Genomic DNA, 27,847 nt, shown 5'->3' with positions numbered 1-27,847 from the left:
AAAAACAATGTCATATTAAAAGGGCACCAGGTTAAGTATGCCTCAAGCATTTTTCATTTTGGTCCTAGCTGTTTGAATGCATTGTACAATGTATAGTGGTGTGGTTATCACTCTGTGTAGTGGAGCATCAGAGCCTCTTGATACCATTTAACCATTTATCAGTGGATGCCCACAGACGCCAGAAGATGGCAGCAGATCCCCTAGGGCTTCAGAGTTGAGCTGTCGGTGTGGGTGCTGAAAGCTAAATTTGACCTGGAGCAGCAGCAAGTGCTCTTAGCCTCTGAGCCATCTTTTCATCCCCTCCTGGCTACATAGTAAATATTTGTTGTTTTAGTCGATGTGCTTTGAATGGGAGAGTAATGTCTATTCTGTTCTTTTTCAGAATGACCTGGCTTCATTGGAAACAGTAGTTATTTCTGTGGATTTCAATCTTGATGTCCATAGAGATTTTAAATTATTTGAAGGAGAGCTTGGGCATAAGTATGTCTAGGGTTAAGAACCTTGACTCAGCCTGGCATGATACACATAATATCAGCATTTGGAAGGCAGAGACCGGTGAATCACTGAATTCCAGGCCAACCAAGGTTACGTAGTGAGACAATCTTGTTCGTTTTGTTTTTTGTTTGTTTTGAGACAAGGTCTGATTTTACTTTGTAGCTCTTGCTGTCTTGAAACCAGGCTGGCTTTGAATTTACAGAGATCCACTTGCTTCTGCTTTCCAAGTGCTGGAGTTAAAGGTGTATATTATCATGCCTAACATGAACCCGTCCTAAAAATAAAGAACGTTGCTTGTTTCCGAACTCCACCCGGATTTTTGTGGTGATGGTATCTGTGGGGTGGCAGTGACTTCACTCATGTGTTTCTAGAAACAGCCAGTAGTTTGCTAATAGGCTTAGTTTTGAAGTAGATTCTGTCCTTTTGACCTAAACCTGTAAACCTGTTTTTTATTAACCTCTTAATCTCATTAATTCTTTGACTATTTTTAGCTTTTATAAACTATAATATTTTGGGTTTTTTTTCTTCACATTTGTGCCTATGTTAAAAATAATCTTGTCAGCCAGGCATGGTAACGCATGCCTTTAGTCTCAGCACTTTGGAGGCAGAGGCAGGTGGATCTCTGATTTCAATGCCAGCCTAATCTACAAAACAAGTTCTAGGACAGCCAAGGCTGTTAAAAGAGAAACCTTGTGTTGAAAAATACTAAAATAACCATTGTCAAGGTTATAAATGTATTTGGACATGACTAGTGATGGCCATACCTCTTGTCAGACTGTTAGAACTGTAAGGATATTGTTTGATTGTGACGTTTTCATACATATGTGGACTTTGATGGCCCTCCATTCTCTACCTTGATCGTGTAAATTCCTTCCAGTAATATGACTTTGTTATTTTTGTTTGTTTTTGTTTTGAGATGGGGTCTTATGTAACCCAGGCTAACCTGGGACTCAGATCCATCTGCTTTTGCTTCCTCGGGTACTGGAATTAAACACGTGGACCTTCACACTTGACTCGATACGGTCATTTTAACAAGTTAGTGTCTTGTGTTCTGTGTTGCATGGTTATGTTGTAGGGTCTTTCTCCTTGGTTAGGTTTGTTGCTAGATTTTTTTTTTTAGATTTGTGAATGAGATTGCTCTGATTTCTTTTATAATAGGTTATTACTATATGAAAAATACTGATCTTTTTAATAAAAAGATTTTATCACTAACATGTAAGATATATTTTTGAGTATAGGCATGCCATAGTGTGCATGTGTTGGTCAGAGGACAAATTAATGAAGTCAGTTCGTGTGGATCTAGGGTGAACCTCAGGCTTACCTGTCTTGCTGGTCCCATGCTACTGGTTTTTAGATGTTGGTTTTGTAATCTTTCTATTTGACTAAATTTATTAGGTCTAAAAGTTCCTAGAGACTTCAGGGTCTTTTTGTTTGTTTGGTTTTTTGTTTTGTTTTGTTTTGTTTTTCGAGACAGGGTTTCTCTGTGGTTTTGGAGCCTGTCCTGGAACTAGCTCTTGAAGACCAGGCTGGCCTCGAACTCACCTAGATCCGCCTGCCTCTGCCTCCCGAGTGCTGGGATTAAAGGCGTGCGCCACCACCGCCCGGCCTTCAGGGTCTTTTTAAATATAGGACCATGTACTCTATAAATAGGAAAAAAATACATACTCATATATATTTAAATGGTCTCACTGTCCAATCCTCCTGACCTGCCTGGCTTGGAATTTGCTGTGAAAATGAGGCTGTCTCTGCCTGCCTCATCTGTGCTGGGATGTTAAAAGGTGCTTTCTGGATGATTAAAGGTGCTTTCCATGTTGGGGGTCTAGTTGCAGATGACCTTGAACCTGACCTGACCTGACCTTTTTGTCTTGGGCTCCCGGGTACTAGAATTACAGGTATTTGATTTCTATATTACTTTTGCTGATTTAAAACAAATAATAATAATGAGCCCTCTTTGCATTCCTGTGATTAAGCTATCTTGGTGGTAAATTACCTTTTTAATATTGTTAAATTGAGTCTGCAAGTATTTTGAGAATTTTTATATTGAGAATATTGGTCTATAGTTTTCTTCTTTTGGTCGTGTTCTTTGGTGAGTTTAGAACCAACCAGCATGGTCCTCATAGAATAACTTTGCAGACAAGTCTCGGTATATTGTGGGATAGTTTGAAGAAGTTACCCACTAGTGTCTGCTACTTCATGCTCAGTACTTCCATTATGTGTGTAAATGCGCCACATGCATGCCTGGTGTCCACAGAGGCTAGAAAGAAACATGGGGTCTTCTGAGAACTGAACTTACTGTGAGTGGCCATTTGGGTGGTGTGAATTCACTCAGTAGACTAGGCTAGCCTTGAACTCAGACACCAACCTGTCTGCACACCACGGCTTGGGATTTGTTTTGTTTTATGTGTCTGAGATCAAGCATGGTCTCCTTTGTTAGCCTCTTCTTTTCTTACTGTCTGTAAGCTTTCTCACCAACCTTACCTTCAAACCTCGAAGTCTGACTACCTGATCTAGTCTAGTCAGCTTCCTCTCTCTCTGTTTAATTCTGCTTTATTTTTTGAGACACGTCTCAGTGTAGTCCAGGTTGGCCCCTGTATTCATTCTCCTAACACTGCCTCTCAAGTGCCTCAATCTTTCTTGATACACCTCTCCTGAATTCCTTATCCTGAATTTCATCTAACTAAATGTCTGGAGTAGAGCCCTTCACTCCTGGGTGATTGTTCTGTGCTGCATTGGTGCTTCTCTGTAGAGACTCCCGGCTGATACTTGGTAGAACAGGCAGATAGGTTTAGACAGTGATGTCTGTGGGCTTGCTCCTGGGATTCCCTCTGATCTTTTAAGAACGTTCGGTGTGAGGGGGTATGGAGGCGGCCTGCCCTCCGAGTCTGCACAGAAAGGTGGTGTCTAGTCTTATTGTTCTCCCTGCTGTTACTGTAGGATCTTGAACCCCACCCCTTTCCCACTTCCTAGATGTTCTCACTTGGATCCAGTTGTTGGTTTGGGGTTTTATGTCCCCTGGTCTTTAAAATAAAATACTTGACGTTGGAGTGGAGAAGTGCCTTTGTTTTATGTAATTGTGAACAAATATCCGAAGAGAGAGCTATTCTGGCCCAGTCTCAGGGATACAGTCTGCCGTGGTGGGAAAGGAGCAGTGGTTAGGGCTACCCTATCGGTGGCGGCAGGAGTAAGAGATGTCATATGGCAGCTGACAGGAAGCAGAGATGCCTCAGAGGCCTGCCCTTGTGACTCACCTCTGCCAGCCAGGTCTCACAACCTCCCAGAAAACCACCAGTTGGGACCAGCTATTGAGACGTGGACTAGCATGGAATGTAGAGATCTGTCCCCGTTGGATGGGTAGTGTGTAGAACAAGGTGAGTGGCGGAGCTGCTACCTAGCCTACCAAAAGTGCATGGACGCAGAAGAAGTGGAGTGGAAACTAAGTTCAAACAGGCTGGGAAGGTGTGTGATCACAATGTATTATGGAAGTAATTCTCAGAAGAACAAAAACATTGTCTAGGCTCTGTGTTAGGTGGCACTCTATGCTGCCTGGCCAGATACCCTTCTATGCTGTACTCAATAAACTTATAAACATACATACACCACCTCCTGATACTCTGTGTGTGTCACTGCCCCTACTGTGGTGGGCAAACAAGGATGACCACTCCTGCCAGTCTTCTCTTGACAATCCTTGTCTTCTGGCTGCGGGGGGAATATTACCCCATTATTGTCATTTGATCAGTGTAAGTGGTGGGACCAGGGCTGGTTGGAATACTTTATGGTGTCCCTTTATGAAGTTCCCTTGGTTGGAATCCAATAACCCTCGGTTGCCCTCAAAGAAACGCGTGGAAGTGGGGGGGATAAAGGACCTAAGGTGCCAGGTAGGGCCTTATGCTTTCCACCACCCACCCACAACTGTAGATGGGTTTTTAACTACCTGTTTGGGTGGATAGGTTTGTGCACAGGAGTGCAGTGACCACAGAGGCCAAAAATGGGTGTTGTATCTGCTGCAGCTGGAATTAAAGTGACTCGTGAGTAACCATGTGGGTGATCCTCTGCAAGAGCAGCAAGCACTCTTAACCACCAAGCCACCTCTCCAGCCTCATCTCTAGTTTTCTGTGCCTGAATGGACTGCAGGGTGGCTCCTCTACCATTTTGCAGCAAGCTTGAATGAACCTCACGATCCTCATCAGCACACCGCACCGAGGAACAACTGTCTCCTCGTCACAGCTCCCACCTTAGCCAAGCCGATGCTGATGCTGGCCACATCTGTGCTCCTTTCTCCCCACTGTCTCCCCCTCCCTAGCTCAGGGGCTCTATGGGCTCTGCACTGGTACTTCCCGAGACAGCCAGAGTGTCTGGGTGTCTCTTTCGACATAGTTGTGAATGCATGTTTCTCCATCACCAACCTCAGTAATAAGTAACTGTTCTAAGTCTCAACTCAGCTGCTAGAAGCTAGGAGGTGACTATGAAGCCTCATCTGTATTCTCCCCAGCTGTCTTCAGACTCACTGTGGACCAGAGGGAGGCTTTGAACTCCCAATCCTGCCTCCGTCTCCAACAAATGGGGATTATGGTGCACACCACTAAAATTGACCTCTCTTACATGTACATTGATATATAGATAGATATGTTTGTGGTGTGTGTGTTGTCAATTTCACTATGTAGCCCTGGCTGGCCTGGAGACTGGTATGTAGTACGGGCTTGCCTTCAACTTACAGAGATCTGCTCCTGCTTCGCAGTTGCTGGAATTAAAGGCATGCACCACCACAACAGGCCTTTTCTTTTCTTTTGTCTTTCTTTCTCTTTTTTCTTTTTGGCAGGAACTAATGTATTCCTGAATGCTAGAACAGGGCATTGGGTGCCATTGGACCTGCAGGTACAGGTAGTTGTGAGCCTCCAGGCACTGGTTCTGAGAAATGAACTCCAGAGGGACTCAGCAAGACCAGTCTTCACTCTTAACTGCTGAGCTAGCTCCAGGCCCTCTCATAGGTTTCCCTGAAATAGAATCTTAAGGATTGTCTTGTAGGTCTCTTGAGTTTCCAAGTTCATCTCGGATCCTGGGGGCAAGAGGTGCACAGAGCACTAGGCTGGAAATCAGAAGCTAGCATTTAAAAAAACAGGGCTGGGGGCATGTGAATTTTCCAAAATGAGATTATTTGCTTAAGCCTCCTGGGAACACTGGGACATTTCTGTCTTCAGCCTGAGCGCCAGATGGCCCTGCACCATTTGCTGCTTCAGAAGCGCAGCCTAAGTGACTTGCATCTTCTGCCAGTGCCGATAGTTTGATGCTGCGGCCCTGAAGGCGCTTCAGGCACAGCTCACGTCAGGACTCCATGCCGGAGGAGGAAGAGTCCCCAAAGCGGGCTGAGTAGGAAGAGCGGTGCTGCATGTTTAGTCCTGAAATGGCAGCTGGGAGTGAATACTGCACAGCTCTGAGCTTCCCGTGTGCCAGACATTTTGTGCGGCATACTTCAGTTGAGGCGTCTCCGCTCAGTTGAGAACAGTGAGGGGCCTGCTGCTAGGGAAGCCAGGGTTCCCTGAAGACGCCTGCTAAGGGTTCTGGAAACTTATCTTAGGTCCTCTACAAGAGCAGCCAGCAAGTGCCCATAACTGCTGAGCCATCTCTCCAGCCCCTATCTTAATTTTGTGTGTATTTTGCGTGCATACACATAATGCATGTGTATACTGCATGTGTGGGAGCAGGTGCCTGAGGAATCCAGAAAAGGGCATCAGATTCCCTGGAACTGGAGTTACTAACAATTGTGGCACAGGGAATTGAATCTGCGTCCTCTGGAATAACAACAAGGACTTTAAACCACTGAGTCATCGCTGCTGTTACCCAAGGCTCCTCTATTCCCCTCTGCGATCCTGTCTGAAGAGATGGCTGAAGCATCCCAGGTTGTACCCTCAGACGAACTTCTCCCCTGAGCTCCCGAGCTATAAGACCAACTGTCCACTTGATGTGCCTCATCAGGCTAGCATCTCAAAATGAGTTCCTGGGGCTGGTGAGCTGGATAAAGGTGCTTGCTGCCATGCCTGATTACTTGAGTTTGATCCCCCAAATTCATGGCATAGAAAGCAAGACCTGATCCCCTCACAGTTGTCTTCTGAACTTTGCCCATCCTCAAGTAAGTAAACAAATAAATAAATAGAGTTCCTTACCTCCTACCCAAACCTTTGGTATTTTCTTCGCCTTTACACAGCTTTCCTCCACAGTAGTCCAGTAGCAGTACTTTTTGTTTGTTTTGTTTTTAGAGACAGTTTCTCTGTAGCTTTGGAGCCTGTCATAGAACTCACTCCATAGACCAGGTTGGCCACGAACTCACAGAGATCCACCTGCCTCCACTACCGCCCCCCCCCCCCCCCAGCATCAGCAGGACTTCTAAAGCCATTTTCTTCTCATCATTCACCTACCCTAGCTCAAACCTCCTAAAAAAAGCTCCCCTGGCCCTGCTGCCCCATCTATTGCGAACTTGTTTGGGGACACTAGTCCCTGTACTGGAGGGCAGAACCACGTTGGGGTTTTTTGTTTGTTTGTTTGTTTTTGGCCCCTACCAATCAGACAGGGCTTCTGAGTTCTAGATAGGCGGTGGAGGGGGCAGTTCTGGGACAGACAAGTGGCCCTCTGGCACCACCTGCTGGGCAGACCAGTGAGTGCTGGTGGTTCTGGGGCGTTAGCTAGGATAAGGTTCAGCCTTCTGTGAGCACTTGGAGGTACCCATCTGTACCAGAAGATTCTCTGCTCTGGGGCAGGGTGGAGCAGACTAAAGGCCATTCTCTTCTAAGAAGCTCTAGCTGCCTGTGGTGAGACAGCCACACCCAGATTCAAAGCCTTTCTCTTCACTTTTCTTTACTGATTCTTTATTAATTTTCTTTATTGATGGGTTTCACATCATGCATCCCAACCATATCTCATCTCCCTGTCCGTTCCTATCTGCCCTCTGCCATTGCAACCTCCCCCCAAAAACAAAACAAAATTCAAAAGACAAAACAACCAAACTAACACAAGTCTTGGTGTGAAACGTTGGAGTGGGACAGAGTGAGTCACACAGTGTCGCCTTTAGTTCATACATCTTGTTAATGTTCGTTGAAATGAGTTTTCTGGTTTGCGGTCTCTGCCTTCTGCTACACCCTCGATCCTGGGACTCCTCTTGGATATCCTGTTGTTGCCTTGTGTCATAGAGATCCTGCAGCTTTGGATTTACAGGTTCAGTCCCTTCATGTGCTCCTGCAGTTCATAGATGAGGTGGATATTGGGGTGGACCAACTCATAGCCCTGGTTCTGGGGCTGGATGGTAGATGGGTTGGTCAGCCTGCCAGCTTTCCCTCAGCACCAGCAGGGCAAGTTCTTCAGTATTGCCCTGGCTAGCTCACCCACTGCAGCAGACAGTAAGGAGCAGGTTTATTCTGTTCTCACACCCTTGGGACTGGCTCACCAGCACCCACACCACCAGGACCAGCTCTACTCTTTTGCCCAGGCGAGGCGCGGGGCTCACTGTCCCAGTCTTATAATTCTCATGCTCCTGAGGCCAGCTCTCCCATCTGTCTCAGGTGGTAAGGGAGCTCTCTCTCTCATCCGTGCCACCACATGGCAGATGACGAGAACGGGGTCAGCTCTCTTGCTCTCATACCCTTGGGGGTCGGCTACCTGCACCCCCACAAACAGGGTTAGCTCCACTGTGTTGTCAGGGCAAGGTGCGGGGCCCATTCTCCCGCGTGCTGCAGCTGGTGCGGGGCAGGATCAGCTTTTCCACTCTCGTGATCTCAGGGTCTTCTCGCCCTCTTGCTGCAGGTGATAAGTCGGGGGGATGGGGAAGAGTCTCTCCCTGGCAGATGAGGGGTGGGGCCAGATCTCTCATGTACCTGTGCCCCCATCAACAAGGTCAGCTTTATTGTGTTGCCCAGGTGAGGTGCAGGGCCACTCTCCTGAGGGCTACAACTCAAGTGGGCTCTCCCACTCTTGTGACCATGGGACCAGTTTTCCCGCCCACATAGGTGTCAAGGAGCAAGGGGGGGCATCTCTCCACCCACTCCACCACATGGCAGACAGATAGTGGGGCCAGCTCTCCCACTCCCCCACTTTCCAGGGCCAGCTTACCTACAGCCCCACTAATGGGGTCAGCTCCATTCTCTGCTCAGGCAAGCGAGGTGCAGGGGTCTCTCTCCTGAGGCTGCAGTTAGTGGGGGGAGGGGAGAGACCAGTTCTCCCTAGTGCTGCAGCCAGTGAGAGGCAGGGCTGACTTTGTACAGTCCTATCCTCTCTGTCTTTGGTGGTAACAGAAACCTCAGACATCAACACAGATCGAGACTGTGGCAGGGCCATGGACCCAGGCATGGCCCTTGGCAGCAGTCCAGGCCTGGACTCAGGTGGCAGCATAGGCCACTCTGATATGTATGGCCTAGGCAATGGCACAACCTCAGACACTAGCATGAGCCTAGGTGGTGGTTCAGACCCTAGTCCTCCGCATGGCTCTTGGTAGCAACATGAGTAACACAGACTCTGCTCTTGCACCATGGACCCAGACACGGCCCTTGTCGGCGGCCCAGCTAGGATGGTACCCAGATTGGCAATACAAGTCACTCAGATTGGGATGGGTCCAGTGACTCTGTGGCCCTCGAACATCTGTAAGGTCTCAAAGTGGCAGCCCAGATCCTGGGCATCTGCATAGCCCTCAATAAGAACAGGAACCTCAGACATCAACACAGACCCTGGCTATGACTGGGCCCAGACATGGCCCCAGCCACAGCTTGACCCATACAACTCCAACAGCTGTGTCAGGGCCACGGACCCTAACATGGCCCTTGGCAGCAGCTCAGGCCCAGACATCACCATGGCCCCAGATGGCAAACAGGCACCCATGTCAGCTGGTTCCTCACTGCTCTGGACTCTTCAGATATGCTACTGTGAAACAATCTTTTTGTAAACTATGAGTATTTGTTGCTCTCATTGTTAATAAAAAGCTGATTGGCCAATAAGTACACAGAATTTCCTGGGAAGAGAGAACGCTGGGAAGAAGCAGGGCGAGGTCACAGAGACTTACCAGGAGAAGCAGAGAAAAACCACATGAATATGCTGTGCTGGAAAACAGTACTGTCACGTGGTACAGGAAGGTAAGAAATACGGGTTGATTTAAGTTGTAAGAGCTAGTTAGTAGCAAGTCTTAATTATGATAAAGGATAGTTTCCTTAATTTGCCAAATGTTAGTAGACTAAATATTGTAACTATAATTCTCGCTTGATAACTGTTTTGTATATGTAATTTTACTACGTTAAAGTTAAAACCTTCCTTTTTATTTAGACATAAAAGGGGAGATTATGTGGGATGTCCTTCTGTATATATGTTGCTTTTATTGGCTAATAAATAAAGCTATTTTTGCCTACGCCAGGGCAGAATGTAGTTTCACACTAGCTCAGAATGGAGTATAATAAAGGTCTCTTTATTTAGGGGTAGACTCACAGATCAGCAGTCCTCTGCATGAGCAGGGAACGAGAACCAAATCCAGCAGCCATGCCCCTACCTCTGCATATAAAGTACTCAAGACCACGCCCAAAGTGGGCCAGCATCTCAAAGGCCATTGGCTTAAGGAGTTCCCACAGCACAGCACATATTCACATAGTTAACAGACTTACCACCCAGCATGCCTTCTCACTCTTCTGATGGACGTTCTGGTACAGGCTATGTAGTCAGTGGCTGCTCTGCATCCCTCCTAGTGTTGTGGAGTTGAGCTTCCTGGCACACTAGTTCCCAAAATGCCACTTCTCAGTGCCTGCCTTATAGGGAGGCCTGCTTTGGCAAGACCTTGTGATATAAACTTATGTTTTCACAAACCCCAAAAATTCTTGAAAGTTCCAGGGAGCAAATTGAAGGACCCACCTTAAACAGGTCAGATACACCCCTCTCAATTCCCTGGTCCTAAAAAAAAATTTTTTTTTAAGAAACTTAACTTTATCCTCTGTTCTACCAATACCTTAAACAGGTGTAAGAGACACCAGACTGGACTGGAGAGATGACTCAGAGGTTAAAAGCACCAACTGCTCTTCCAGAGGTCCTGAGTTCAATTCCCAGCAACCACATGGTGGTTCACAATCATCTGCAATGAGAACTGGTACCCTCTTCTGGCCTGCAGCATACATGCAGGTAAAACACTATACATAATTAATAAATAAATCTTTTTTTTAAAAAAGAGAGATACCAGACATTTCCATACCACAAACACCAGACAAAACAAAGACACCAGCTACGCCAGGATGTGACCAGCACCCAGCTTTTTCAGATTCCCCCCAGACAATGTCCACAAACGAGAAGGAAGGAGTCTTGAGAATCTGCCATCCCAGTTCTTTTAACCTGATGTGCCTAACCTCCCACCTTTTAAAAAAATATATTTATTTATTTATTATGTATACAATATTCTGTCTACGTGCATGCCTGAAGAGGGCACCAGGCCTCACCACAGATGGTTGTGAGCCACCATGTGGTTGCTGGGAATTGAACCCAGGACCTTTGGAAGAGCAAGCAATGCTCTTAACTGCTGAGCCATCTCTGCAGCCCCCAACCTCCCCCCTTTTTATTATAAAAAAGAGATGGGAATGTAATCTGTCCTGTCCCTTTAAGAGACAAGCCCTGCCCACTCCTTCCCTGTCCCATCCACTGTGAAGGCAGGCAGATCTTCCTTCAGCTTCCAGTCTGAGATCCCTCCTTTCTGTCTCTTTCCCAAAGAGGTAGCTGCCGCCATGCGCCTCTCCTCCTCGCCCCTCTCTCTGATTCTCCTTCTCTCTCTCTCTCTCTGCCTCTCTCTGCTTTTCCCTTTTCCCCTTTCCTCTTCATAACCCACTAAATAAATATCCAACATCACTCTGCATGATGTGCCTATCCGTCTCTCACCTTGGTCTCTCACCTGCCACATAGCCGGGACCTGCAGCTTTTTACTTTTACCATTATGACTACTGCAAAAGCAGCAAGTGCTCTTTGTGTGTGTGTGTGTGTGTGTGTGTGTGTGTGTGTGTGTGATTTTTCTCGAGACAGGGTTTTCTCTGTGTCACAGTTCTGTCCTGGCATATGCTTTGTAGACCAGGCTAGCCTTGAACTCACATAGATCTGCTTGACTTTGCCTGCTGGGATTGCAGGTGTGCATCACCATCACCCAGCACAGCAACAGTGCTTTTAAGTGCTGGCATTTCTCCAGCTCCCAAACCCCTTTTTCACTCCACTGAGAAGGCTGGTCCTCACAGGAATCTTTCTGTGGAAACTTGACAGCAGTGGGGACTCATGCACTAAGGCAGATCCTTTCCAGAAAATATATACCAAAACCAACATTTTCCCAAGTGCCCTACCTGACTCCCAGGTTCTTATTTTGCCTAGCGGCTGTATCTAGATATATGTCAGGACTTGTCGGTAGCCCTGGAAGAGTGGGGCTGAGTTCTGTGCTGCATGTTGGAGCCACAGCTCTGCTTTTCAGTTTGCTACTGAGAAAGTACCTCCTCTTTGGTTTTGTTTCCTTCCTCTCTAATGAAATGTTTCTTATTTTCAAGGCAGAGTCTTTGTTGCTCTAAAACACATTATGTAACCCAGACTTGGCCCCAAACTCCCGCTTCTGCCTCTCCTCCTGAGTGCTAGGGTCCATGTGTGCATCATCAGGCCTGGCCAACAAGGGGTTTAATTACATGTATACTGAGAGAATGAAGAATGACACTGCAACCTCCTCAAGGCCAGCTTTGGAATACACATGCATGTGTGTGCATGCACACACACCCACACACTGCATGTGTACACACACATGCACATGCAGGGACTCTGTGAAGCCAGTCCTTTCTGATCTAAACTGACAATTATCAATAAATCAGGTGAAGATGCATCTTTTGAGCCTATACCCTGCAACCCTGCAGCCATCTGGCTCGAGTGGAAATCTCCTGGGAAGGTAGGGTTGATTCAAAAAGCGTGGCACTGATTCAGTCTTTTCTGATAAATACTGCTGGCTCCTTCCTGGCAATGCCTTATCACTCAGGCCCTACCACAGAAGTTTATCCACTTACCCTCAGCTTCTGAAGTGCCTTGAATAGTTTGAAAGGCAGAAAAACCTGCTCCCAGGTTAGGTTAATTACACTGAAAACAGACCCAGCTGCCTCTCCTTACACTGGGCCAATTAATTATTTTCTTATTCACTTAAAAACATTTTTTTTATTCAGGTTCTTGTTATATGGCCCTGGCTGTCCCAAAATTATGTAGACTCTCACTAAATGCAGGGGACGACCTTGAACTTTTGATCCTCCTGCCTCCACCTCCCGAGTGCTGGGATTACAGAAATGTGCCATCAAGCCCAGTTTATGGGAGTGTTGGGAATGAAACCCAGGGCTTTGTGCGTGTTGGGCAAGCACATCATTCATTGAACTATGTCCCTGGACCAAGAAAACAGACTTTCAATAGACTGTAGTGGGAGAGCTGAAGAGCTGTGTCTGATTCATGGAAGAGGAAAATTAATATGTGATACATACCTATGAGTCCATAGCTAAATAGCACAAAAATATAAAAATCACCCAACTTTTGTCCTTGCTGCTTAGTTCCATTTCTTTCAGGCAAACTATTTCTTGTCCGTATTTTGTGAATTAATTTGTATCTTAAATAGTCTAAGTGTGGCAAGGATTGAACTCAGTGCCTGGGCATGGTAAGCTTCAGCACCAAAATCTCCATTTTCTCCTCTAAGCGTCTCTTGGTAATTCTAATATCGGAGGCGCTCATCCATCCAGAGAAACAAATACCTGTTTTGTGCCAAGCCTTGTACTGGGTTCTTAGGCTAACTTTATGACCTGGCACTGCCTAGTACTGCTGAAGATGCCCACTGTGTGGAGGAAAAGCTCTCCAGTGGGCTTTTCCTTGGAGGCCCAAAGCAAGGAGCTTTGAAGGGCAGGCAATTCTGCAGAGGGAAAGCCTGAGAACTGTGGGCCCGTCGTCTTCTGTCATCAGCCGTGGCACCTGGCAGACACCGGATACCGTATCCCGCAGACAAAGACCTGGTAATTCAAGTCATTGCTTGGCCTCTCTGCTGAGTCTTGTTCTAGAGAAAACTGTAGTCTCTGGTTTCTTTAGATGGCCCTGTGTGGAAGCATCTTTTGTCTTTGTGGTGTCTGGAATACCATCACGTGCTCGCTGGCTAGGTGAGCCAGGCGCCTTGGTGGGGATAGCGATGCTCCCTAGACACAGCAGGGCAGGGCAGGGCAGGGCAGGGCAGGGCAGGCAATTGCACAGTTCCTGACTGGGGTGAGGCCAGCTGGGTGCTTTCAGGCCTCTGCCTTTACTTCAAAGCTGTTTCATCCTAGCGACCTTATCACAGCCATATCTGAGCTGCCCGGACAGCACAGTCCGTTCGAGCTGGGCTTGGCTGTCCTGGTTCTCTGCTGGGTCGAGTGCCTGGTTACCCAAAGGATGTACCCTCACTGCTATGTCGATGTTTTCTCTTGGAGCTTCACTGCAATAATGGCTATTTAGAGTCTGGAAGTCTCTTCAGAGGTCGAGGGTAGGAAATAAAGGTTAAAAATATCCAACGAGGTCATTCTGGAGGCTGGCAGATTTCTTTAAGTTCAAACCCAGTCTGGTCTACATAGTGAGACCGATTTCAAAACAAAACAGAATGAGTTATCAGACCTGTAATCCCAGAGCAGGAGGTTTAGACCAATCTGGTCTACATAGACAACTTGTGGCAACCCTGTGCTACACGGGACCCTGTCTTAAAAGATAAAAAAACAAAACAAAACAAAACAAAAAAAACAAAGAAAATAAAACTTTTAAAATCAAACAAACAGGGTGTACTAAGTCAGGAGTATCCCTCCCAAGATCTTAGGCCTGAAGTGACACCTTGTCTCAACATGCCATAAGATTTCTTTAAAAATTCAACATCAGTGGTGTAAAGTTCAAGTCCCGAATCCCTTGGGCAAACACAAGCTCGCTTCTTTGGTTTATTAGGAGGGAAACGACGGTCAGGCTCAGGTGAAACCCTCTAAGTGGAACACACACCACCACCACCCCCACAACCGGTTTTGCGGTTTGTTGTTTCCAGGCTTTTCAGGACTGGGGTCTTTCACGCAGTTTAAGACAGCCCGTGCCTGAAAGACCCTTCGGGTCGCGTTGGTTTCCCAGTCGGTGCCGGCGTCCGCAGTGAAGGAGAGCATGGCGCTCTTGAGGGCAGCGGAGGAAGGTGAAAGCGCTCTCCCGCCTTGCCACCCCTCCGCCCGAAGCCCCTCAGCATCCCTTCCGTAGACCTCGGCGGCGTTCAGGGTCTGCCGCGCCGCCCACCGCCTGCCGTCAGGCGATCTCCACGGCCAGCCCGGCCGGCTGTGTGACGTCACGAGTCCGGGGTCCTCGGCGCCCGCTTCCCGCTCCTATAAAGGCCGACGCCGCGCGGCGTTGCTGGAGTGGCCTTGTCCTCATTGTACATCATCTCTGGTCACCGACCGGCAGCCTCGGGTCCGCGGTCTTGAGACCGAGCACCGTGAGTAGCCGCCCGCGAGCCGGACCGGGACGTGGTTCTTGAAGGGCGGGCGTGGTTGGAGCCCCGAGGTGACTGTGGCCTGCACGAGAAGGCGGCGCCTCGGCCTGGCGTAGCCTGAGGCTCTATGGGGCCCGTTGCCGACCCCGGACCGCCGAGAGCGCGAGTCGACCGGGGCAGGGCCGCGCGGCCTCTCGGCGCTCGCCCGAGAAGTGCTAGCCGAGCCCTGTGAGGAGCCTGCTCCTCTGAGGGTGGCGTCGGTCGGACCCGAACATGGCTGGCTGCAAGGCCCAGGCTTCGGCCCGGGCCTGCCTCAGCGGCAGGCTTGCTGCCCCGCGCTCCAGGGCGGGTGGCGGCGGGGCTGGGGGGGTATTTCTGGCCACCCCAGGTGGTGGGGGTCGTTGCTAGTCTGCTCGATTTGGGGCTCCCTCTCTTCCGCCCGTATCTGGCGCTACTAGCTCGCTGTGGGTCTTGCCTGTTGTACCGCGGAAGCTGCAGGTACAGACAGGCTATTTCTTTGCTTTGCTTTGTCGCGTCCTGCCGTCTCTGAACTCACTCCTGTCCTAGCCGACCCCGTCGTCTGAGGTGTGTGACCCTAAAACAGGAGGTGCCAGGGTTTTTTAAGGGCTAGCCAGACATCTGCCCTTTGGTTCCCTTTTAATGGAGTCCGCTGGTTCGTGTTGGGGACTTGTTGTTTTTCTTCAGAATGTCACAGTAGAATGTGTCTGTGCCATAGAACAATGCAGTCAGTCCCTTTCATCCTGCAGACTAGCATCAGAATTTCGAGTCACTTAAAACAGGTTTGTTTTTGTTTAAAGTTTAGGTGTAGTAGAATTTTCTAGGTGGCTTAATTTCGAAGTCCAGGAGCTCAAAGTACTGAAGGTTTTTTTTTTTTGAAAGCATGTCAAATCGAAGTCTCATACATTATTACTTAAAAATTTTGCACTTAATTCCAACACAACACCGAAAGTTAAGTCTAGGATTACAGAGTGCATTGAATTACAGATTAACCGATTGCCTCCCTGTCATTTAATAAGATCCTGACTCCCGTGCAAGCAACCTAATACCTGAATTCGACTATGACTAAGCACATCTTTATTTATTGTGGATTATTTCAAGGAAATATGGAATGATGTTACTTTTAAAGTAATTCTGTCAACTGCGTAGACTTGTTCTGGAGTGTGCATGCCAGTGCTCGGTACTAGGAAAGAGCATGATGTTTTGCTATTAAAAACTAGTCTCCCTTTATTGTTAACTTTACTGTTGCCTTATCTTAGGGAGGTCTGCTGCTCTGGGCTTCTCTGTTCTGCATTATTGGCAAGCACTGAGTACCATGGAGAAGCAGACATGTTTGTGAGTTGAAAAGTGAAATCTGATTCTCTCCAACCATGGATGAGTGAGAGCTGGGTATTTCAGTGGATGATTGGAGAATGTGATTTAGCGCCCCCACCCCACCCCCAGCTTGCTTGCTTGAGGGATGGGGACAAGTGTCCTGAAAGCTGAATGAATATTTTAAGAGATTAGAGTCTTAAGTGTTTGACTCTAAAAGGGGTGCAATAATTTATTTTATATGCCAAACCCTATATTTTGTGAAAATTCACATTGTTTCTTAATACAGCCCAGATCAGAAAGCTTCAGCAGTACCTTGAGTTAGTAGATAGTAGTAACACAAGAATTGTGTTTACCTCAAAGTCACAGACCTTAAAGAGTTGCCTGTGAGTTAGGTGTGATGCACACCTTAGTCTCTGTATTGGAGGCAGAAACAGGTGGGAGTTTAGGACAGAAGAACCCTGTCTCAAAAAAAACAACCAAAAAAAAAAAAAGAGCTGCTTGTGAGTTTAAATTGGTCTTGAATTTGAGGGAGAGATCTGAAGATAAGAAGTTACAGGCTTTGAGCTTTTAGTTTTAGTTTTTGTTTTTGGCTTTCCCTCAATCAAATTCAAGTCATGTTTTAGTTTGCTTAATTTTTTATATATGAAATTATATTTTTCCTAATGGCTCATATTTTATCTGAGTTAATGAGTTTTTTTTGAGTTTTTGGCTGTTGAGTTCAGTTTTTGAGACAGGGTCTCATGAAACCCACGCTAGCCTCATACTTCTTCCTATGTGTCAAGAAGATGGCTTAGAACTCCTGATCCTCCTCCTTGCCTAAAGGCTGGGATTATGATATGTGCTTATATGCACTGGCTCATCTTTTGGCCAGGTGGAGAAGACAGTGTTGGGTGGTTGTTACACTACTGAGCTGTAATCCCCGCCTCTTTGGTATTTTATTTTGAAGCAGGCCCTTACTGAGTTCCCGCAGGCGGGCTTGAACTTCGTGTGTAACCACAGCAGCTCTTGAATTTATGATCCCCTGGCCTCAGCCTTCCAAAACTTGGGTATTATGGGTCTGGTTTCTCTAACCCTGTCTGTCCTTGAACTCAGAGACCCTCCTGTCTCTTTCTTCCTAGTGCTGAGATTAAAGGCAAGCGCTTTTAACTTTTTTGAGACAGGTTCGTTCTCATCTAGCCCAGACTGGACTTGAACTTGACTCTGTACCCTGCTTTTTAAGTACTGAGTTTATAGGCATGTGCTCCCATGACTTAAATCCATTTTGTTGTTTTTGCTTTGTTTTTTTGAGACAAAGTCTTTCTGTGTAGCCCTGGCTACATTTAGACCTGACTTGCTTTGTACTCACAGAGATCTGTCTACCTGCCTCTGCCTCTTGACTTAGAAATTAAAGGCATGAGCCACCACACTTGACTTAAAATGCATTTTTTTTCTAAGTCCTTAAAATGCATTTTTGAAACAGATTTTTTTATTGTAGGGATTTAGTCAGAGTATCTCAAACTTGGACACCTGAACAGTAAGTAGGTAAGGAAAAATTAAAAAGGACTCTTCTAAATTTAAGCTCCTTGTGGGCTTTAGGGATTGTATTGACATCTGCTTATATATGTCTTTTATTTTCTTGTGTGTTCTCTTCCGTTTGTTTATCTAAGTGTGCATACCCTATTCTACTCTTTGGAGTAGTTGTTTTTCACTGGTAGGGTTTCACTGTAAGAAATTTACTTTTATTTGATAGCTTTGTTTATTTTGGACTGACGTCACTCAGTCCAAAGGCGGTTGCTGTGGCAGTTAATTTTTCATATTGAGTGATTACTCAGTGGGGAGCATACAGGAGGAACATGGAAAGCATATATCTTCAAAATTGTGAGGGGTTGGCAAATGGCTCAGCTGCCAAGCCTGATGACCTCAGCTTGATCCCTGGAATCCACAGACGGGAAAGAGCGAACTACCTCCTGCAAGTTCTCTGACCTGAGAATATGCTGAGGTATATGCACACCCACACATATTCTAAAGTAAATGGCGAATAGACATAGCTTTTAATACCAGTTGTAAATTCAGTACTGACTTTAAGTGGATCTTTAAGGCTGATGTTTAAAGGAGCTGTACTTGGGAGTTTTTTGTTTTGTTTTGTTTGTGAAGAACTTAGAACTGTACAATAGCTCTTAAGTTAGAGCTTCCTGACAGACTAGTTGATGAAACAATATTGTAGAATTAATAAATAATTATTCAATGTACCTTCTTTAGATGCCTTCGATAAAGTTGCAGAGTTCTGATGGAGAGATATTTGAAGTTGATGTAGAAATTGCCAAACAATCTGTGACTATCAAGACCATGCTGGAAGGTAACTTTATGAAATCTTGATGTGAAGTGGGGGGGCATGTAACTTAGGATGGTGGCATGTAACCTCCAAGTATTAGGTTTACTTGAGCCAGTCTATTACAAGCTTGAGAGTGAGAAGGGTAGTTTCCTGTCTGAATTGTATGAATAATAAAACCATAAAGTGTTTTTTTTTTCTTTTTTAAGATTACTAGGCATGGTGGCTCACACCTTTTAATTCCAGCACTTAGCAGAGGCAGGGGGATATCTGAGTTTCAGGCCAGCTAAGAGACCCACAAACACAAAAAAAATTATTGTGTGTGTAGGCATGCCATGTTATGCCAGATAATGTATTTCAGGAGTCAGTTTTCTTTCACCTCCACTACTCCACCTTGTTGGGATTTGTTGTGTTTTTGCTTTTTGTCTTAAGAGAGGGTCTGTATAACCCTGACTTGTCCTAGAACTCCCTGTAGACCAGGTTGGCCTTGAATTCAGGGATATATACCTGTCTTTGCTTCCCATGTGCTGAAATTAAAGGTGTACACTATTCTACCTGGCTATATTGTTTTTTTAAGGTTTTATTGTGAATTGTGTGTGTGTTTAGATATATGCACATGCTTGCAAGTGCCAGAGGCATTGAATTCTGCTGGAGCTGGAGTTAATGGGTGCTTGTGAGCTGCCCAGTATGGTACCAGCAACTGAACTGGGTCTGCTGCAGTACATACTCTTTTTTTTTTTTAAAGATTTATTTATTTACCAGAAGAGGGCGCCAGATCTCATTATAGATGGCTGTGAGCCATGTGGTTGCTGGGAATTTAACTCAGGATCTCTGGAAGAGCAGTCAGTGCTCTTAACCTCTGAGCCATCTCTCCAGCCCCTGCAGTACATACTCTTGACCACTAAGCCATCTCTTCACTCTCTTTTGAGGCTGGGTCTCTCGTTTCTGTAATACACAAAGAATGTTGAGATTACATATACAAACAAACCTAGACATCCCATCGTCGTCCGTCCGTATCCTCTCCTCCCTCCCCCAGACAAGGCTTCTCTGTGTAACAGTCCTGACTATCCTGGAACTACTTTGTAGACCAGGCTGACCTCAAACTACCTGAAACTGCTATCCCAGGCCATCTAGCACCCTCTCTGACCTCTAGACACCAGATATGCAAGTGGTGTACAAACATATGCAGACAAACACCCATCCACATAAAACAACAACAACAAAAATCCAGTTTTTTGTTTGTTTCTGTTTTTTGAGACAGGGTTTTTCTATGTAACATCTCTGGCTATCCTGGAACTTGCTTTGTAGACTAGACTGGCCTCGAACTCACAGATCTGCCTGACTCTGTCTCCCAAGTGCTGAGATTAAAGGTATGAGCCACCACTACCCAGCCAAATTATAATTTTTAGTAGCTGTTTGTCTAGATGGGATAGGATTGTAATACCATAACTGGTGAAGATGTAAATGAATGTGAGAGGATTAGAGATAAAAATGACTTTGAACTAGAATTGTGTTGGGAGATTCCGTCAAGGGAAGAGGAAACATTTCTAGATGACTGGAATGCTTGCTGGGTTGTATAACTAATAGAGGTAGGGGGTTTTTATTCTCCTTACAGTACAGGGGCCTGAACCCAAGGCTTTGTGCATAATTAGACAAGTTTACCGGAGGTAGAGAACTCATAATGCTGATTGCACGGGGAATGTCTTCTTTGTGAGTGACTTTTTAAAATTAAAACAGTGAACACATTATCTTTGGTAATTGGTACATGTCATGTGGCACCCGAAATCCAATGTTCTGGTAACAAACATTGTAGATCTTTTTTTCATTTTTTCAAAACAGGGTTTCTCTGTGTAAGAGTCCTAGCTGTCCTGGAACTTGCTCTGTAGACCAGGCTGGCCTCGAACTCACTGAGATCCACCTGCTTCTGCCTCCCGAGTACTGGGATAAAAGGCGTGCGCTGCCACCACCACCACCACCGGGCATGATCCTTTCTATTAAGTGTGTAAACCCTGTCCTGTAGTCATGGTTTATCAAGTTACCTGCTGATTGAGGGAATATGGAATGGTCACAATAAAGAGAAAGTGATTCAGGTGTCTTATAAAGGTAGGTGAATAACTGACAGCAAACTTGCTTCCTGAATATTTGTTTTGGCAATGGAAGTATTTACTTCATTTCATCTTAGCGGTTGTTTGATGTGCTCTTCTGTCCCATCCTGCTTCAGAGAAGCATTTGCCAATTTTAAGAGCATTAGTTGTCTAAAAACTTGTACAGACCAGCTCTGCTCTCCGAAGTAAGTACACTGATAGATAACAGTAGTTAAAGGAGTCTTTTCCTCTGTATTTGTGGGCTCAAAGCGGCATGGTTTCATATGAAGTACCTGCACTGCAGCTTATAGAATTCTCGCCTCTTGAGGTCTGGAATTCTTTGGATTTGGCTTCTTATGATTTTGTTTTGTATATACAGTGTTTCTGGTTAGTTCCATGTGACTTAAGAACAAAACAAAACTCTTAAACTCAGGGTAATTAGAAGTGAAAATCTTGATACACTTACGTTTGGATTGACTTATTTGTCCAAGATAATGGTATCAGATACCATTATCTGACAGGTACCTGTCAGAAGTCCCTGAAAGTAAATAGCTTAAAGGAATGTATTTTGCTATTTTCATATAAGGTCTTAAAAAAAAACATTGCTAAATACTAGAGAAGCATTATTATTACTTAAGCCTTCTTCTAAATAGCTTTGTATTTAAATAAAGGTAATATTTTATGTTGTCTGCATTATCAATATCTGTTACATAAAGAAAAATTTTACCGTGTAGATTCTCTTAACAGTGTTTGTTGGAGGGGAGTTTTATATATGAACTTGAGGCTTTTTGTTTATATCTTTGTTTACGCTAAGGCAGGAAGGGGTGAAAAACAAGTATTGACGTTACTGGGAGAGAGATGATCTGCTCTTTACCACTCCATTGAAACTTGTTATAAAGGACCTTAGTTGAGTGCCTTGTGCTCAAGTGCAGTGTCTATTTTGGTTCTCATCTAGATTTGGAGTACCTACGGGTTGACCTAAGTGTTTTGTTTGTATTTATATACACCCTGTGCATGCAGTCGCTACAGAGGCCAGGAGAGAACATCAGATTCTTCTTGAACTGGAGTTAGAGACTGTTGTGTAAATTGATGGAGAGGAGAAACCCTATAACATTGTTTATTGCAATTGTGTAGTGGCTAAGTACTATGGCAAAGACTCTCAGGCCAAGGATATCCCCAAAAAGTACTCCATATATAAGAAACAAGCAAATAAAAAAATTGGATCATATTTTAAAAAAAAGAGAGAGAATAGGATTCAGCTTTTCCAGATTGTTCCTTAGTTATTCATACTACATTAAATCACTGAGAGGTATGTGCCCCATGCCCATCCATACTAGATAGTTTTAGGTCTACTTGGCACAAGCTGAAGTAAAATTGAGGAAATGCTTCCACCAGATTGACCTGTGAGAGAGAGTGTGTGTGTTGGGGGGCTGTTCTTGATTAATGATTGTTGTGGTGGGCACATCCCATTGTGGATTTGTCTCACCCCTAGGTGGTGGTTCTGAGTTGTTAAAAAAAAAAAAAAGCTGGCTGAACCAGCACTTTGGAGGCAGAGGCAGGTGGATTTCTGTTGAGTTCAAGCCAGCCTGGTGTATAGAGCAAGTTCCAGGACACAGGGAAACTCCATCTTGAAAAAAATAAAAAAGGAAAGAAAAAAAAAAAAACAAAAGCTGGCTGAGCAAGGTAGAGGATCAAGCCAGTGGCTTCTGGTTCAGTTCCTGCCTCGAGGTTCTTGCCTGCTTTTTGACGGGCTATTACCTAGAAATGTAAGATGAAATAAATTCTCTCCAACTTGCTTTTGGTGTTTTATCACACTAGAAGTCCTAACTAAGTATGTTGTTATGGAGTTGGGAAATAATGGCTTCTCTCTTCCTGGTTTTCTTAGATTTGGGAATGGATGATGAGGGAGATGATGATCCTGTTCCTTTACCAAATGTTAATGCAGCAATTCTAAAAAAGGTAAGTGGTTATTTTGTTTTTGTTTTTCTTGTTTTGGTGTTGGCTATTGAATTTAGGGTCTCAAATATGTTCTGATACTGAGCTACACACCCAGCACAGGTAAGTTTTATTTTGCTTTTTTTTTTTCAAAATATGGTTTCTCAGTAGCTATGGAGCCAGTCCTGGAACTAGCTTTTATAGACCAGGTTGGCCTCAAACTCACAGAGCTCCACTTGCCTCTGCCTCCCGAGTGCTGGGATTAAGGCATGTGCCCAGCTTCAGCAAGCACTCTTAGGGCGGAACTGTCTCCCCAGCCCTGCATTTTATTTTATATATGTATATTATATGTATATAGGTGTCGTGCCTTCCTGTGTGTGCCTGGTGCCTGAGGAGGCCAGAAGAGGGCATCAAATCTCCTGGAACTGGAGTTACAGGTGGTTGTGGGTTATTGTGTGAGTGCTGGGAATTGAGCCCATGTCCTGTGGAATAGCAGCAGCAAGGTGCTCTTAACTACTGAGTGCTCTCTCCAGCCTGATTTTTATTTATATATGCGTACGAGTGTTTTGTTAAGTGTAACATCTGCATTCAATTGTCTGCAGAGGTCAGAAGACAGAAAATACAGGCAGTTGTGAGCTGCCCATTGAGTGCTGGGTACTGAACTTAGGTCTCCTGTAAGAATAGCAAATTCTCTTAATCTTGGAGTCATCTCTCCAGCCTCTTGGTTTGTGGGGAGTTTATTGTTTTATGTTTTTGAGACAAGCTTTGCTATCTCAGGCTGGCTTGGAACTCACACTCCTCCTGCCTTTTTTTTTCCCCCAACTGTTTATTAGATTATAAGTGTGCCTCAAAACACATGGTCCTTCTAACCAGTTTTTTGTTTGTTTTTAACAAAATCAGGTGTAATGCTATGAATGATTTGGTTACATCTAATAAGATCTTTCAAGTTAAAAAGATTATTTAAGCTTCATTTTTATCTTTCGAGCTTGACTGTTAGAGGATGTGGTGGCTGTGCCTATAATCCTAGCCTTTGGGGGCGGGTTGTGGGAGGATCAGGAATACAAGGTTATTGGCAGCAACTAACAAGTTTAGGGCCAGCAAGATAACTTAGTGGGTGATGCCTCTTCCTGCCAAGCTTGATGGTCTGAGTTTGGTCTGTGAATCCACGTGGTGGAAGTAAAGGCTCAGTTGTCTAACTTTCCTGTGTGTGTGTGTGTTTGCAATAAGCAAACTTTGTTTTTAAAAGTTGACTTTAACTTTTTGTTAGATCAACCTTTAGCTAGTTCTTATCCCTGTGCAGGATTGATGCTCCCAGCATTAAACTGAAAGTCTTGTAACAGAATGTCAGAAGAATTTGTTGTTGTAGGTCATTCAGTGGTGCACCCATCACAAGGATGACCCTCCTCCTCCTGAGGATGATGAGAACAAAGAAAAACGGACAGATGATATTCCTGTTTGGGACCAAGAATTCCTGAAAGTTGACCAAGGAACACTTTTTGAACTTATTCTGGTATGTTACTGTATATAATAAGGTAATTCTGTTGCAGAGCCTTTACCCCTTAAGGGTTGAATTTGCTAGGTGCACTGATCCTCAATTGTGGATAGTCTCTGGACTCATGCAGTGTTACATATTAGTAGTTACATTAAATTTAAGTGGTCCAAGCACTTTTGAGAGGTAGAAATGTCAGGTCAGATAAGTAAAACTCTTTTGCTGTGTCAAACTCACTTTAAGTAAATAGACACAATTAGAATTAAAGATGAAAAAGAGTATGCTAACACAATTCAGAAGAAAGCTAGAATGGTTATATTTTGGAGCTAAAGAGGGCTGTTTCATAATGATAAGAGGATTGATTCGTTAAGAGTATATAGTTATAAACACCTATCTAGGAGCAGATCTTCAAAAAGTGAAAAAAGTAAAACACAAAGGTCAAGACACAGTTGTGCAGTCATAGAAATTCTGTTATTGTTTCTCAGTAATTATGACAAGTGGACAGAAAACCAGTTCAGAAACACTGTTGAACAACTTGTCTTAATTGGCATGTAGGCTGTTACATTTAATAACAGCCATATAAATTCTGGTCAAGATAGACCAAGTTGTGGACCATAAAAATCTCAGATTTAAAAGTATTCAAGTTATACAAAGTATCTTAACTGACCTCACTGATAGAAACATAAAAATGTCTAAAGCTGGGTATGGTGGTGCATACCTTTAATCCCAGACAGGATACAGAAGGTAGAGACAGATTGAGCTCTGAGTTTGAGGTCAGTCTGGTCTACATAGCAAGTTTTAGGACATTCAGGGATATATAGTGAGACCTTGTCCCAAAATAAAATCTGGAAAAAAAATTATAAATATTTGAAAATTCAGTAATTTCCTAGTTATTTATAAGCTAAAGAAAATATTTTAATTAGTATTCTTAACTGAATTGAGATAAAACTATTAAAATCTGGGATAAATGTAAAGCAGTGTATAAGAGAAAAGTTAGTGAAAGATGAAGTTAATTAAAAGTAATTGATATTAAAAGGCAGAGAATTTCATAGAGTTCATTAAAAGATGTATCATTTTAAACTCTGTAGATTGTTAATCACGCAAACGTTCAGTGCACATGACTAAAATCCATCTGTCATTTACAGGCTGCAAACTACTTAGACATCAAAGGTTTGCTTGATGTCACATGCAAGACTGTGGCCAATATGATTAAGGGGAAAACTCCTGAGGAGATTCGTAAAACCTTCAATATCAAAAATGACTTTACTGAAGAGGAAGAGGCCCAGGTATTTTTGATAACATTTTCAAAGGACACTGAACCTCAGTAACATAAAAGGAAAAAAGGATGCCTATCATGAAGTCTTGGACTAGGGCTATAGCTTATTGGTGCACTTACCTAGGATGCCTTTTTAAACGCCTTGATAGCAACCAGGTGTGAAGGCACATGCCTTTGACCTCAGCATTTGGAAGGCTGAGACAGGCTGTGAGTTGAGTTTCAGGACATCCAAGGCTGAGAAAACAAAACCCAGTAACAACAACGAAAGTCTTGATACAGGGGGATAATGTGTACCTCTTCTTCTTACTACTTCTGGTCTGTCTGTGAATCTGAGTACTTAGAGGATACTGTTCTTTTGAAGACACTTTTTTATTCATGTGTGGCCAGAAGAGGGCATTGGATCCCCTGGAGTTAGTTACAGGTGGTTGTGGGCAGGAACTAAATGAAAACAGCATTCTTAACCTCTGAGTCATGTCCAGCCTCTTTAACGATTTATTTATTTGTGTATTTTATGTATATGAGTGCTCTGTCTTCATACAGACCAGAAGAAGGAATCTAATCCCATTGCAGATGGTTGTGAGCCACCATGTGGGTGTTGGGGATTAAAGTCAGGATCTCTGGAAAAGCAGTCAAGTGCTCTTAACTGCTGAGCCATCTCAAGAAAAATGGATTTTGGGGTTCTTCATTACGAGATGATAATTTTTTTTTTTTTTTACCTAGAACATTTGTACAGGCTATAAATGTTGGCTTTAGAAAGTGGAGCCTGATAATACAAGAGTGGATGAGTTTAGTTTGCTTGCCAGCTTAGAATGGGACTAGAGCTCCTACTTGTATTTGCTGTGTGACAGTGGGAATCATCAAGTCTACTCTTAATTAGCCTGGTATTTTCCCAGCTTCCCACCTGCCCTTCTCACATCACAGACTACTGATGGTACAGTATAAGCAGTGCTTAGCTATCTCAGAAAACCACTCAAGGTACTTCCTTGTCTGTCTCTTCTAGGTACGCAAAGAGAACCAGTGGTGTGAAGAGAAGTGAAGTGCTGTGCCTGACACTGTAACACTAGAAGGGTTGTTCCGAATGCTAGTTGCACTGCTCTGTTTATAATTGTTAATAATAGAACAGTAGACAAACGCAGTCTCATCCTCACTTGCATGTGTAATGTAGTTCCAGTACAGATCTGACCTATGGCTGAGTTTCTTCTAGGAGCAGAAGTTCTTTTTTGTTTTTTTCAGTATTCTGAATAAAACTGAACTTTGGGTTCTCTGTGGAAAGTGGCATTTTGGGCTTTCCCTCTTTCTGTAAAGTGATTTCTGCCTACTTCATTGTCCAGTTAACTTCAGTGAGCCTTTAAAAGTTGGCATTGTAAATAAAACATCTTATGAGAAGTATTCTGAAATAGAATTAATAAAGCATGATCTTTCTTCATGAGCTGGAAACTGGAACAAAGGAACTTGAAGTCAATGTTGCAAGTGGGGTTGTTAAGATGTGTTCCAGCCTCTTTGCTGCTGGTAAGCTTGTATACAGCTGGGCTCTCTTAATTGGATCTGAGGACTTCTTTTGTCTTATCCGCCTCCCTTTAATTTTTAATCTCAGCTTTGAATATGTTGCCTAGAGATTTAGTTTACTACCCATTTTGGTTTGGGAGGGGGTTGTACCTCGACATTTGTTAGCTTTTCAAGGCGCTGTAACTAGACATTTGTTAGCTTTTCGATTAAAAATGACACTTACTTCATGTGGTATGTCATCTTTTTATCATTGTTTCTACATGGGGAAAGGCACTACTTGCATGTAAAAAGTAATTTAATCTTTAGCATTAAAGTGTATGGTAAAACTCAGAAAACAGACATCCTGAAGTGCAAGATGCTTTTCAATAAAAAGTAATGCAATAGGTAGTAAACAGTTGGCTTTTGTGAATGTAAATGTGTCTTCACTTGAGTGAACTAAGTTTAGTTATTTTTAGTTGAAGAGAATCTTAGGTGGTTTGTCTTTCACTGGAGGCTATTAACATTTATGCGATTACTTGAAACCAATGCTTAGTTTTTTTTTCTTTTTACATTAAAATATTTTAATGACATTTTAATTTTATGTGTGTACATGCATGCTTGGTGTATGCACCGTGGCACACTTGTGTTGGTCAGAGGATGACTTTGAGAGTCTCTCCTGCCACCTGTGTGGCTCAAGTTGTCACACTAGGTAGGAGACACCTTTATTTACTGAGCCATCTTGTTGGTTTGTGCCCCCCCCTTTATGCATTGCTTAATTCCTAAGACATAACTGTTCAACCATTATTTCTAGCTTCCCTTTTATAGTAGAAAGCTTTGTGCTTTTTTTGTACAACCTTTTTTGAATCTAGGACCTTGTGCATGCTACGTGCTCTGCATCTGAGCTATCTTCTCATTTGTTTTTTTTTAAAGATTTATTTATTATGTATACAACATTCCTTCCATATATGCT

General features: G+C 44.2%; 1 protein-coding gene across 4 annotated transcripts; it reads left to right on the top strand.

Annotated features, from left to right (window-relative positions):
• Positions 1–14,811: 14,811 nt before the first annotated feature.
• Positions 14,812–27,125, top strand: Skp1 (S-phase kinase associated protein 1). Of its 4 annotated transcripts, none has more exons than XM_048437632.3 (7): positions 14,853–14,971; positions 17,775–17,821; positions 18,539–18,635; positions 22,578–22,651; positions 23,994–24,137; positions 25,262–25,402; positions 26,393–27,125. In XM_048437632.3, exons 3-7 carry the CDS (start codon positions 18,539–18,541, stop codon positions 26,426–26,428), a joined length of 492 nt encoding a protein of 163 aa, XP_048293589.1. In that variant the 5' UTR covers positions 14,853–14,971; positions 17,775–17,821; the 3' UTR covers positions 26,429–27,125. The 4 variants fall into 4 exon arrangements, with proteins under 4 accessions (XP_048293588.1, XP_048293589.1, XP_087766781.1 ...); XM_087910655.1 differs by lacking the exon at positions 17,775–17,821 and adding an exon at positions 16,246–16,321 and having other exon boundaries at positions 14,860–14,971; XM_048437631.3 differs by lacking the exon at positions 17,775–17,821 and having other exon boundaries at positions 14,812–14,971.
• The last annotated feature ends 722 nt before the right edge of the window (positions 27,126–27,847 follow it).

The sequence above is a fragment of the Myodes glareolus genome, chromosome 9, assembly GCF_982192425.1.
Source record: "Myodes glareolus chromosome 9, mMyoGla1.1, whole genome shotgun sequence".
Taxonomy (NCBI): Eukaryota; Metazoa; Chordata; class Mammalia; order Rodentia; family Cricetidae; genus Myodes; species Myodes glareolus.
This window is presented reverse-complemented; position numbering and strand designations above follow the sequence as displayed.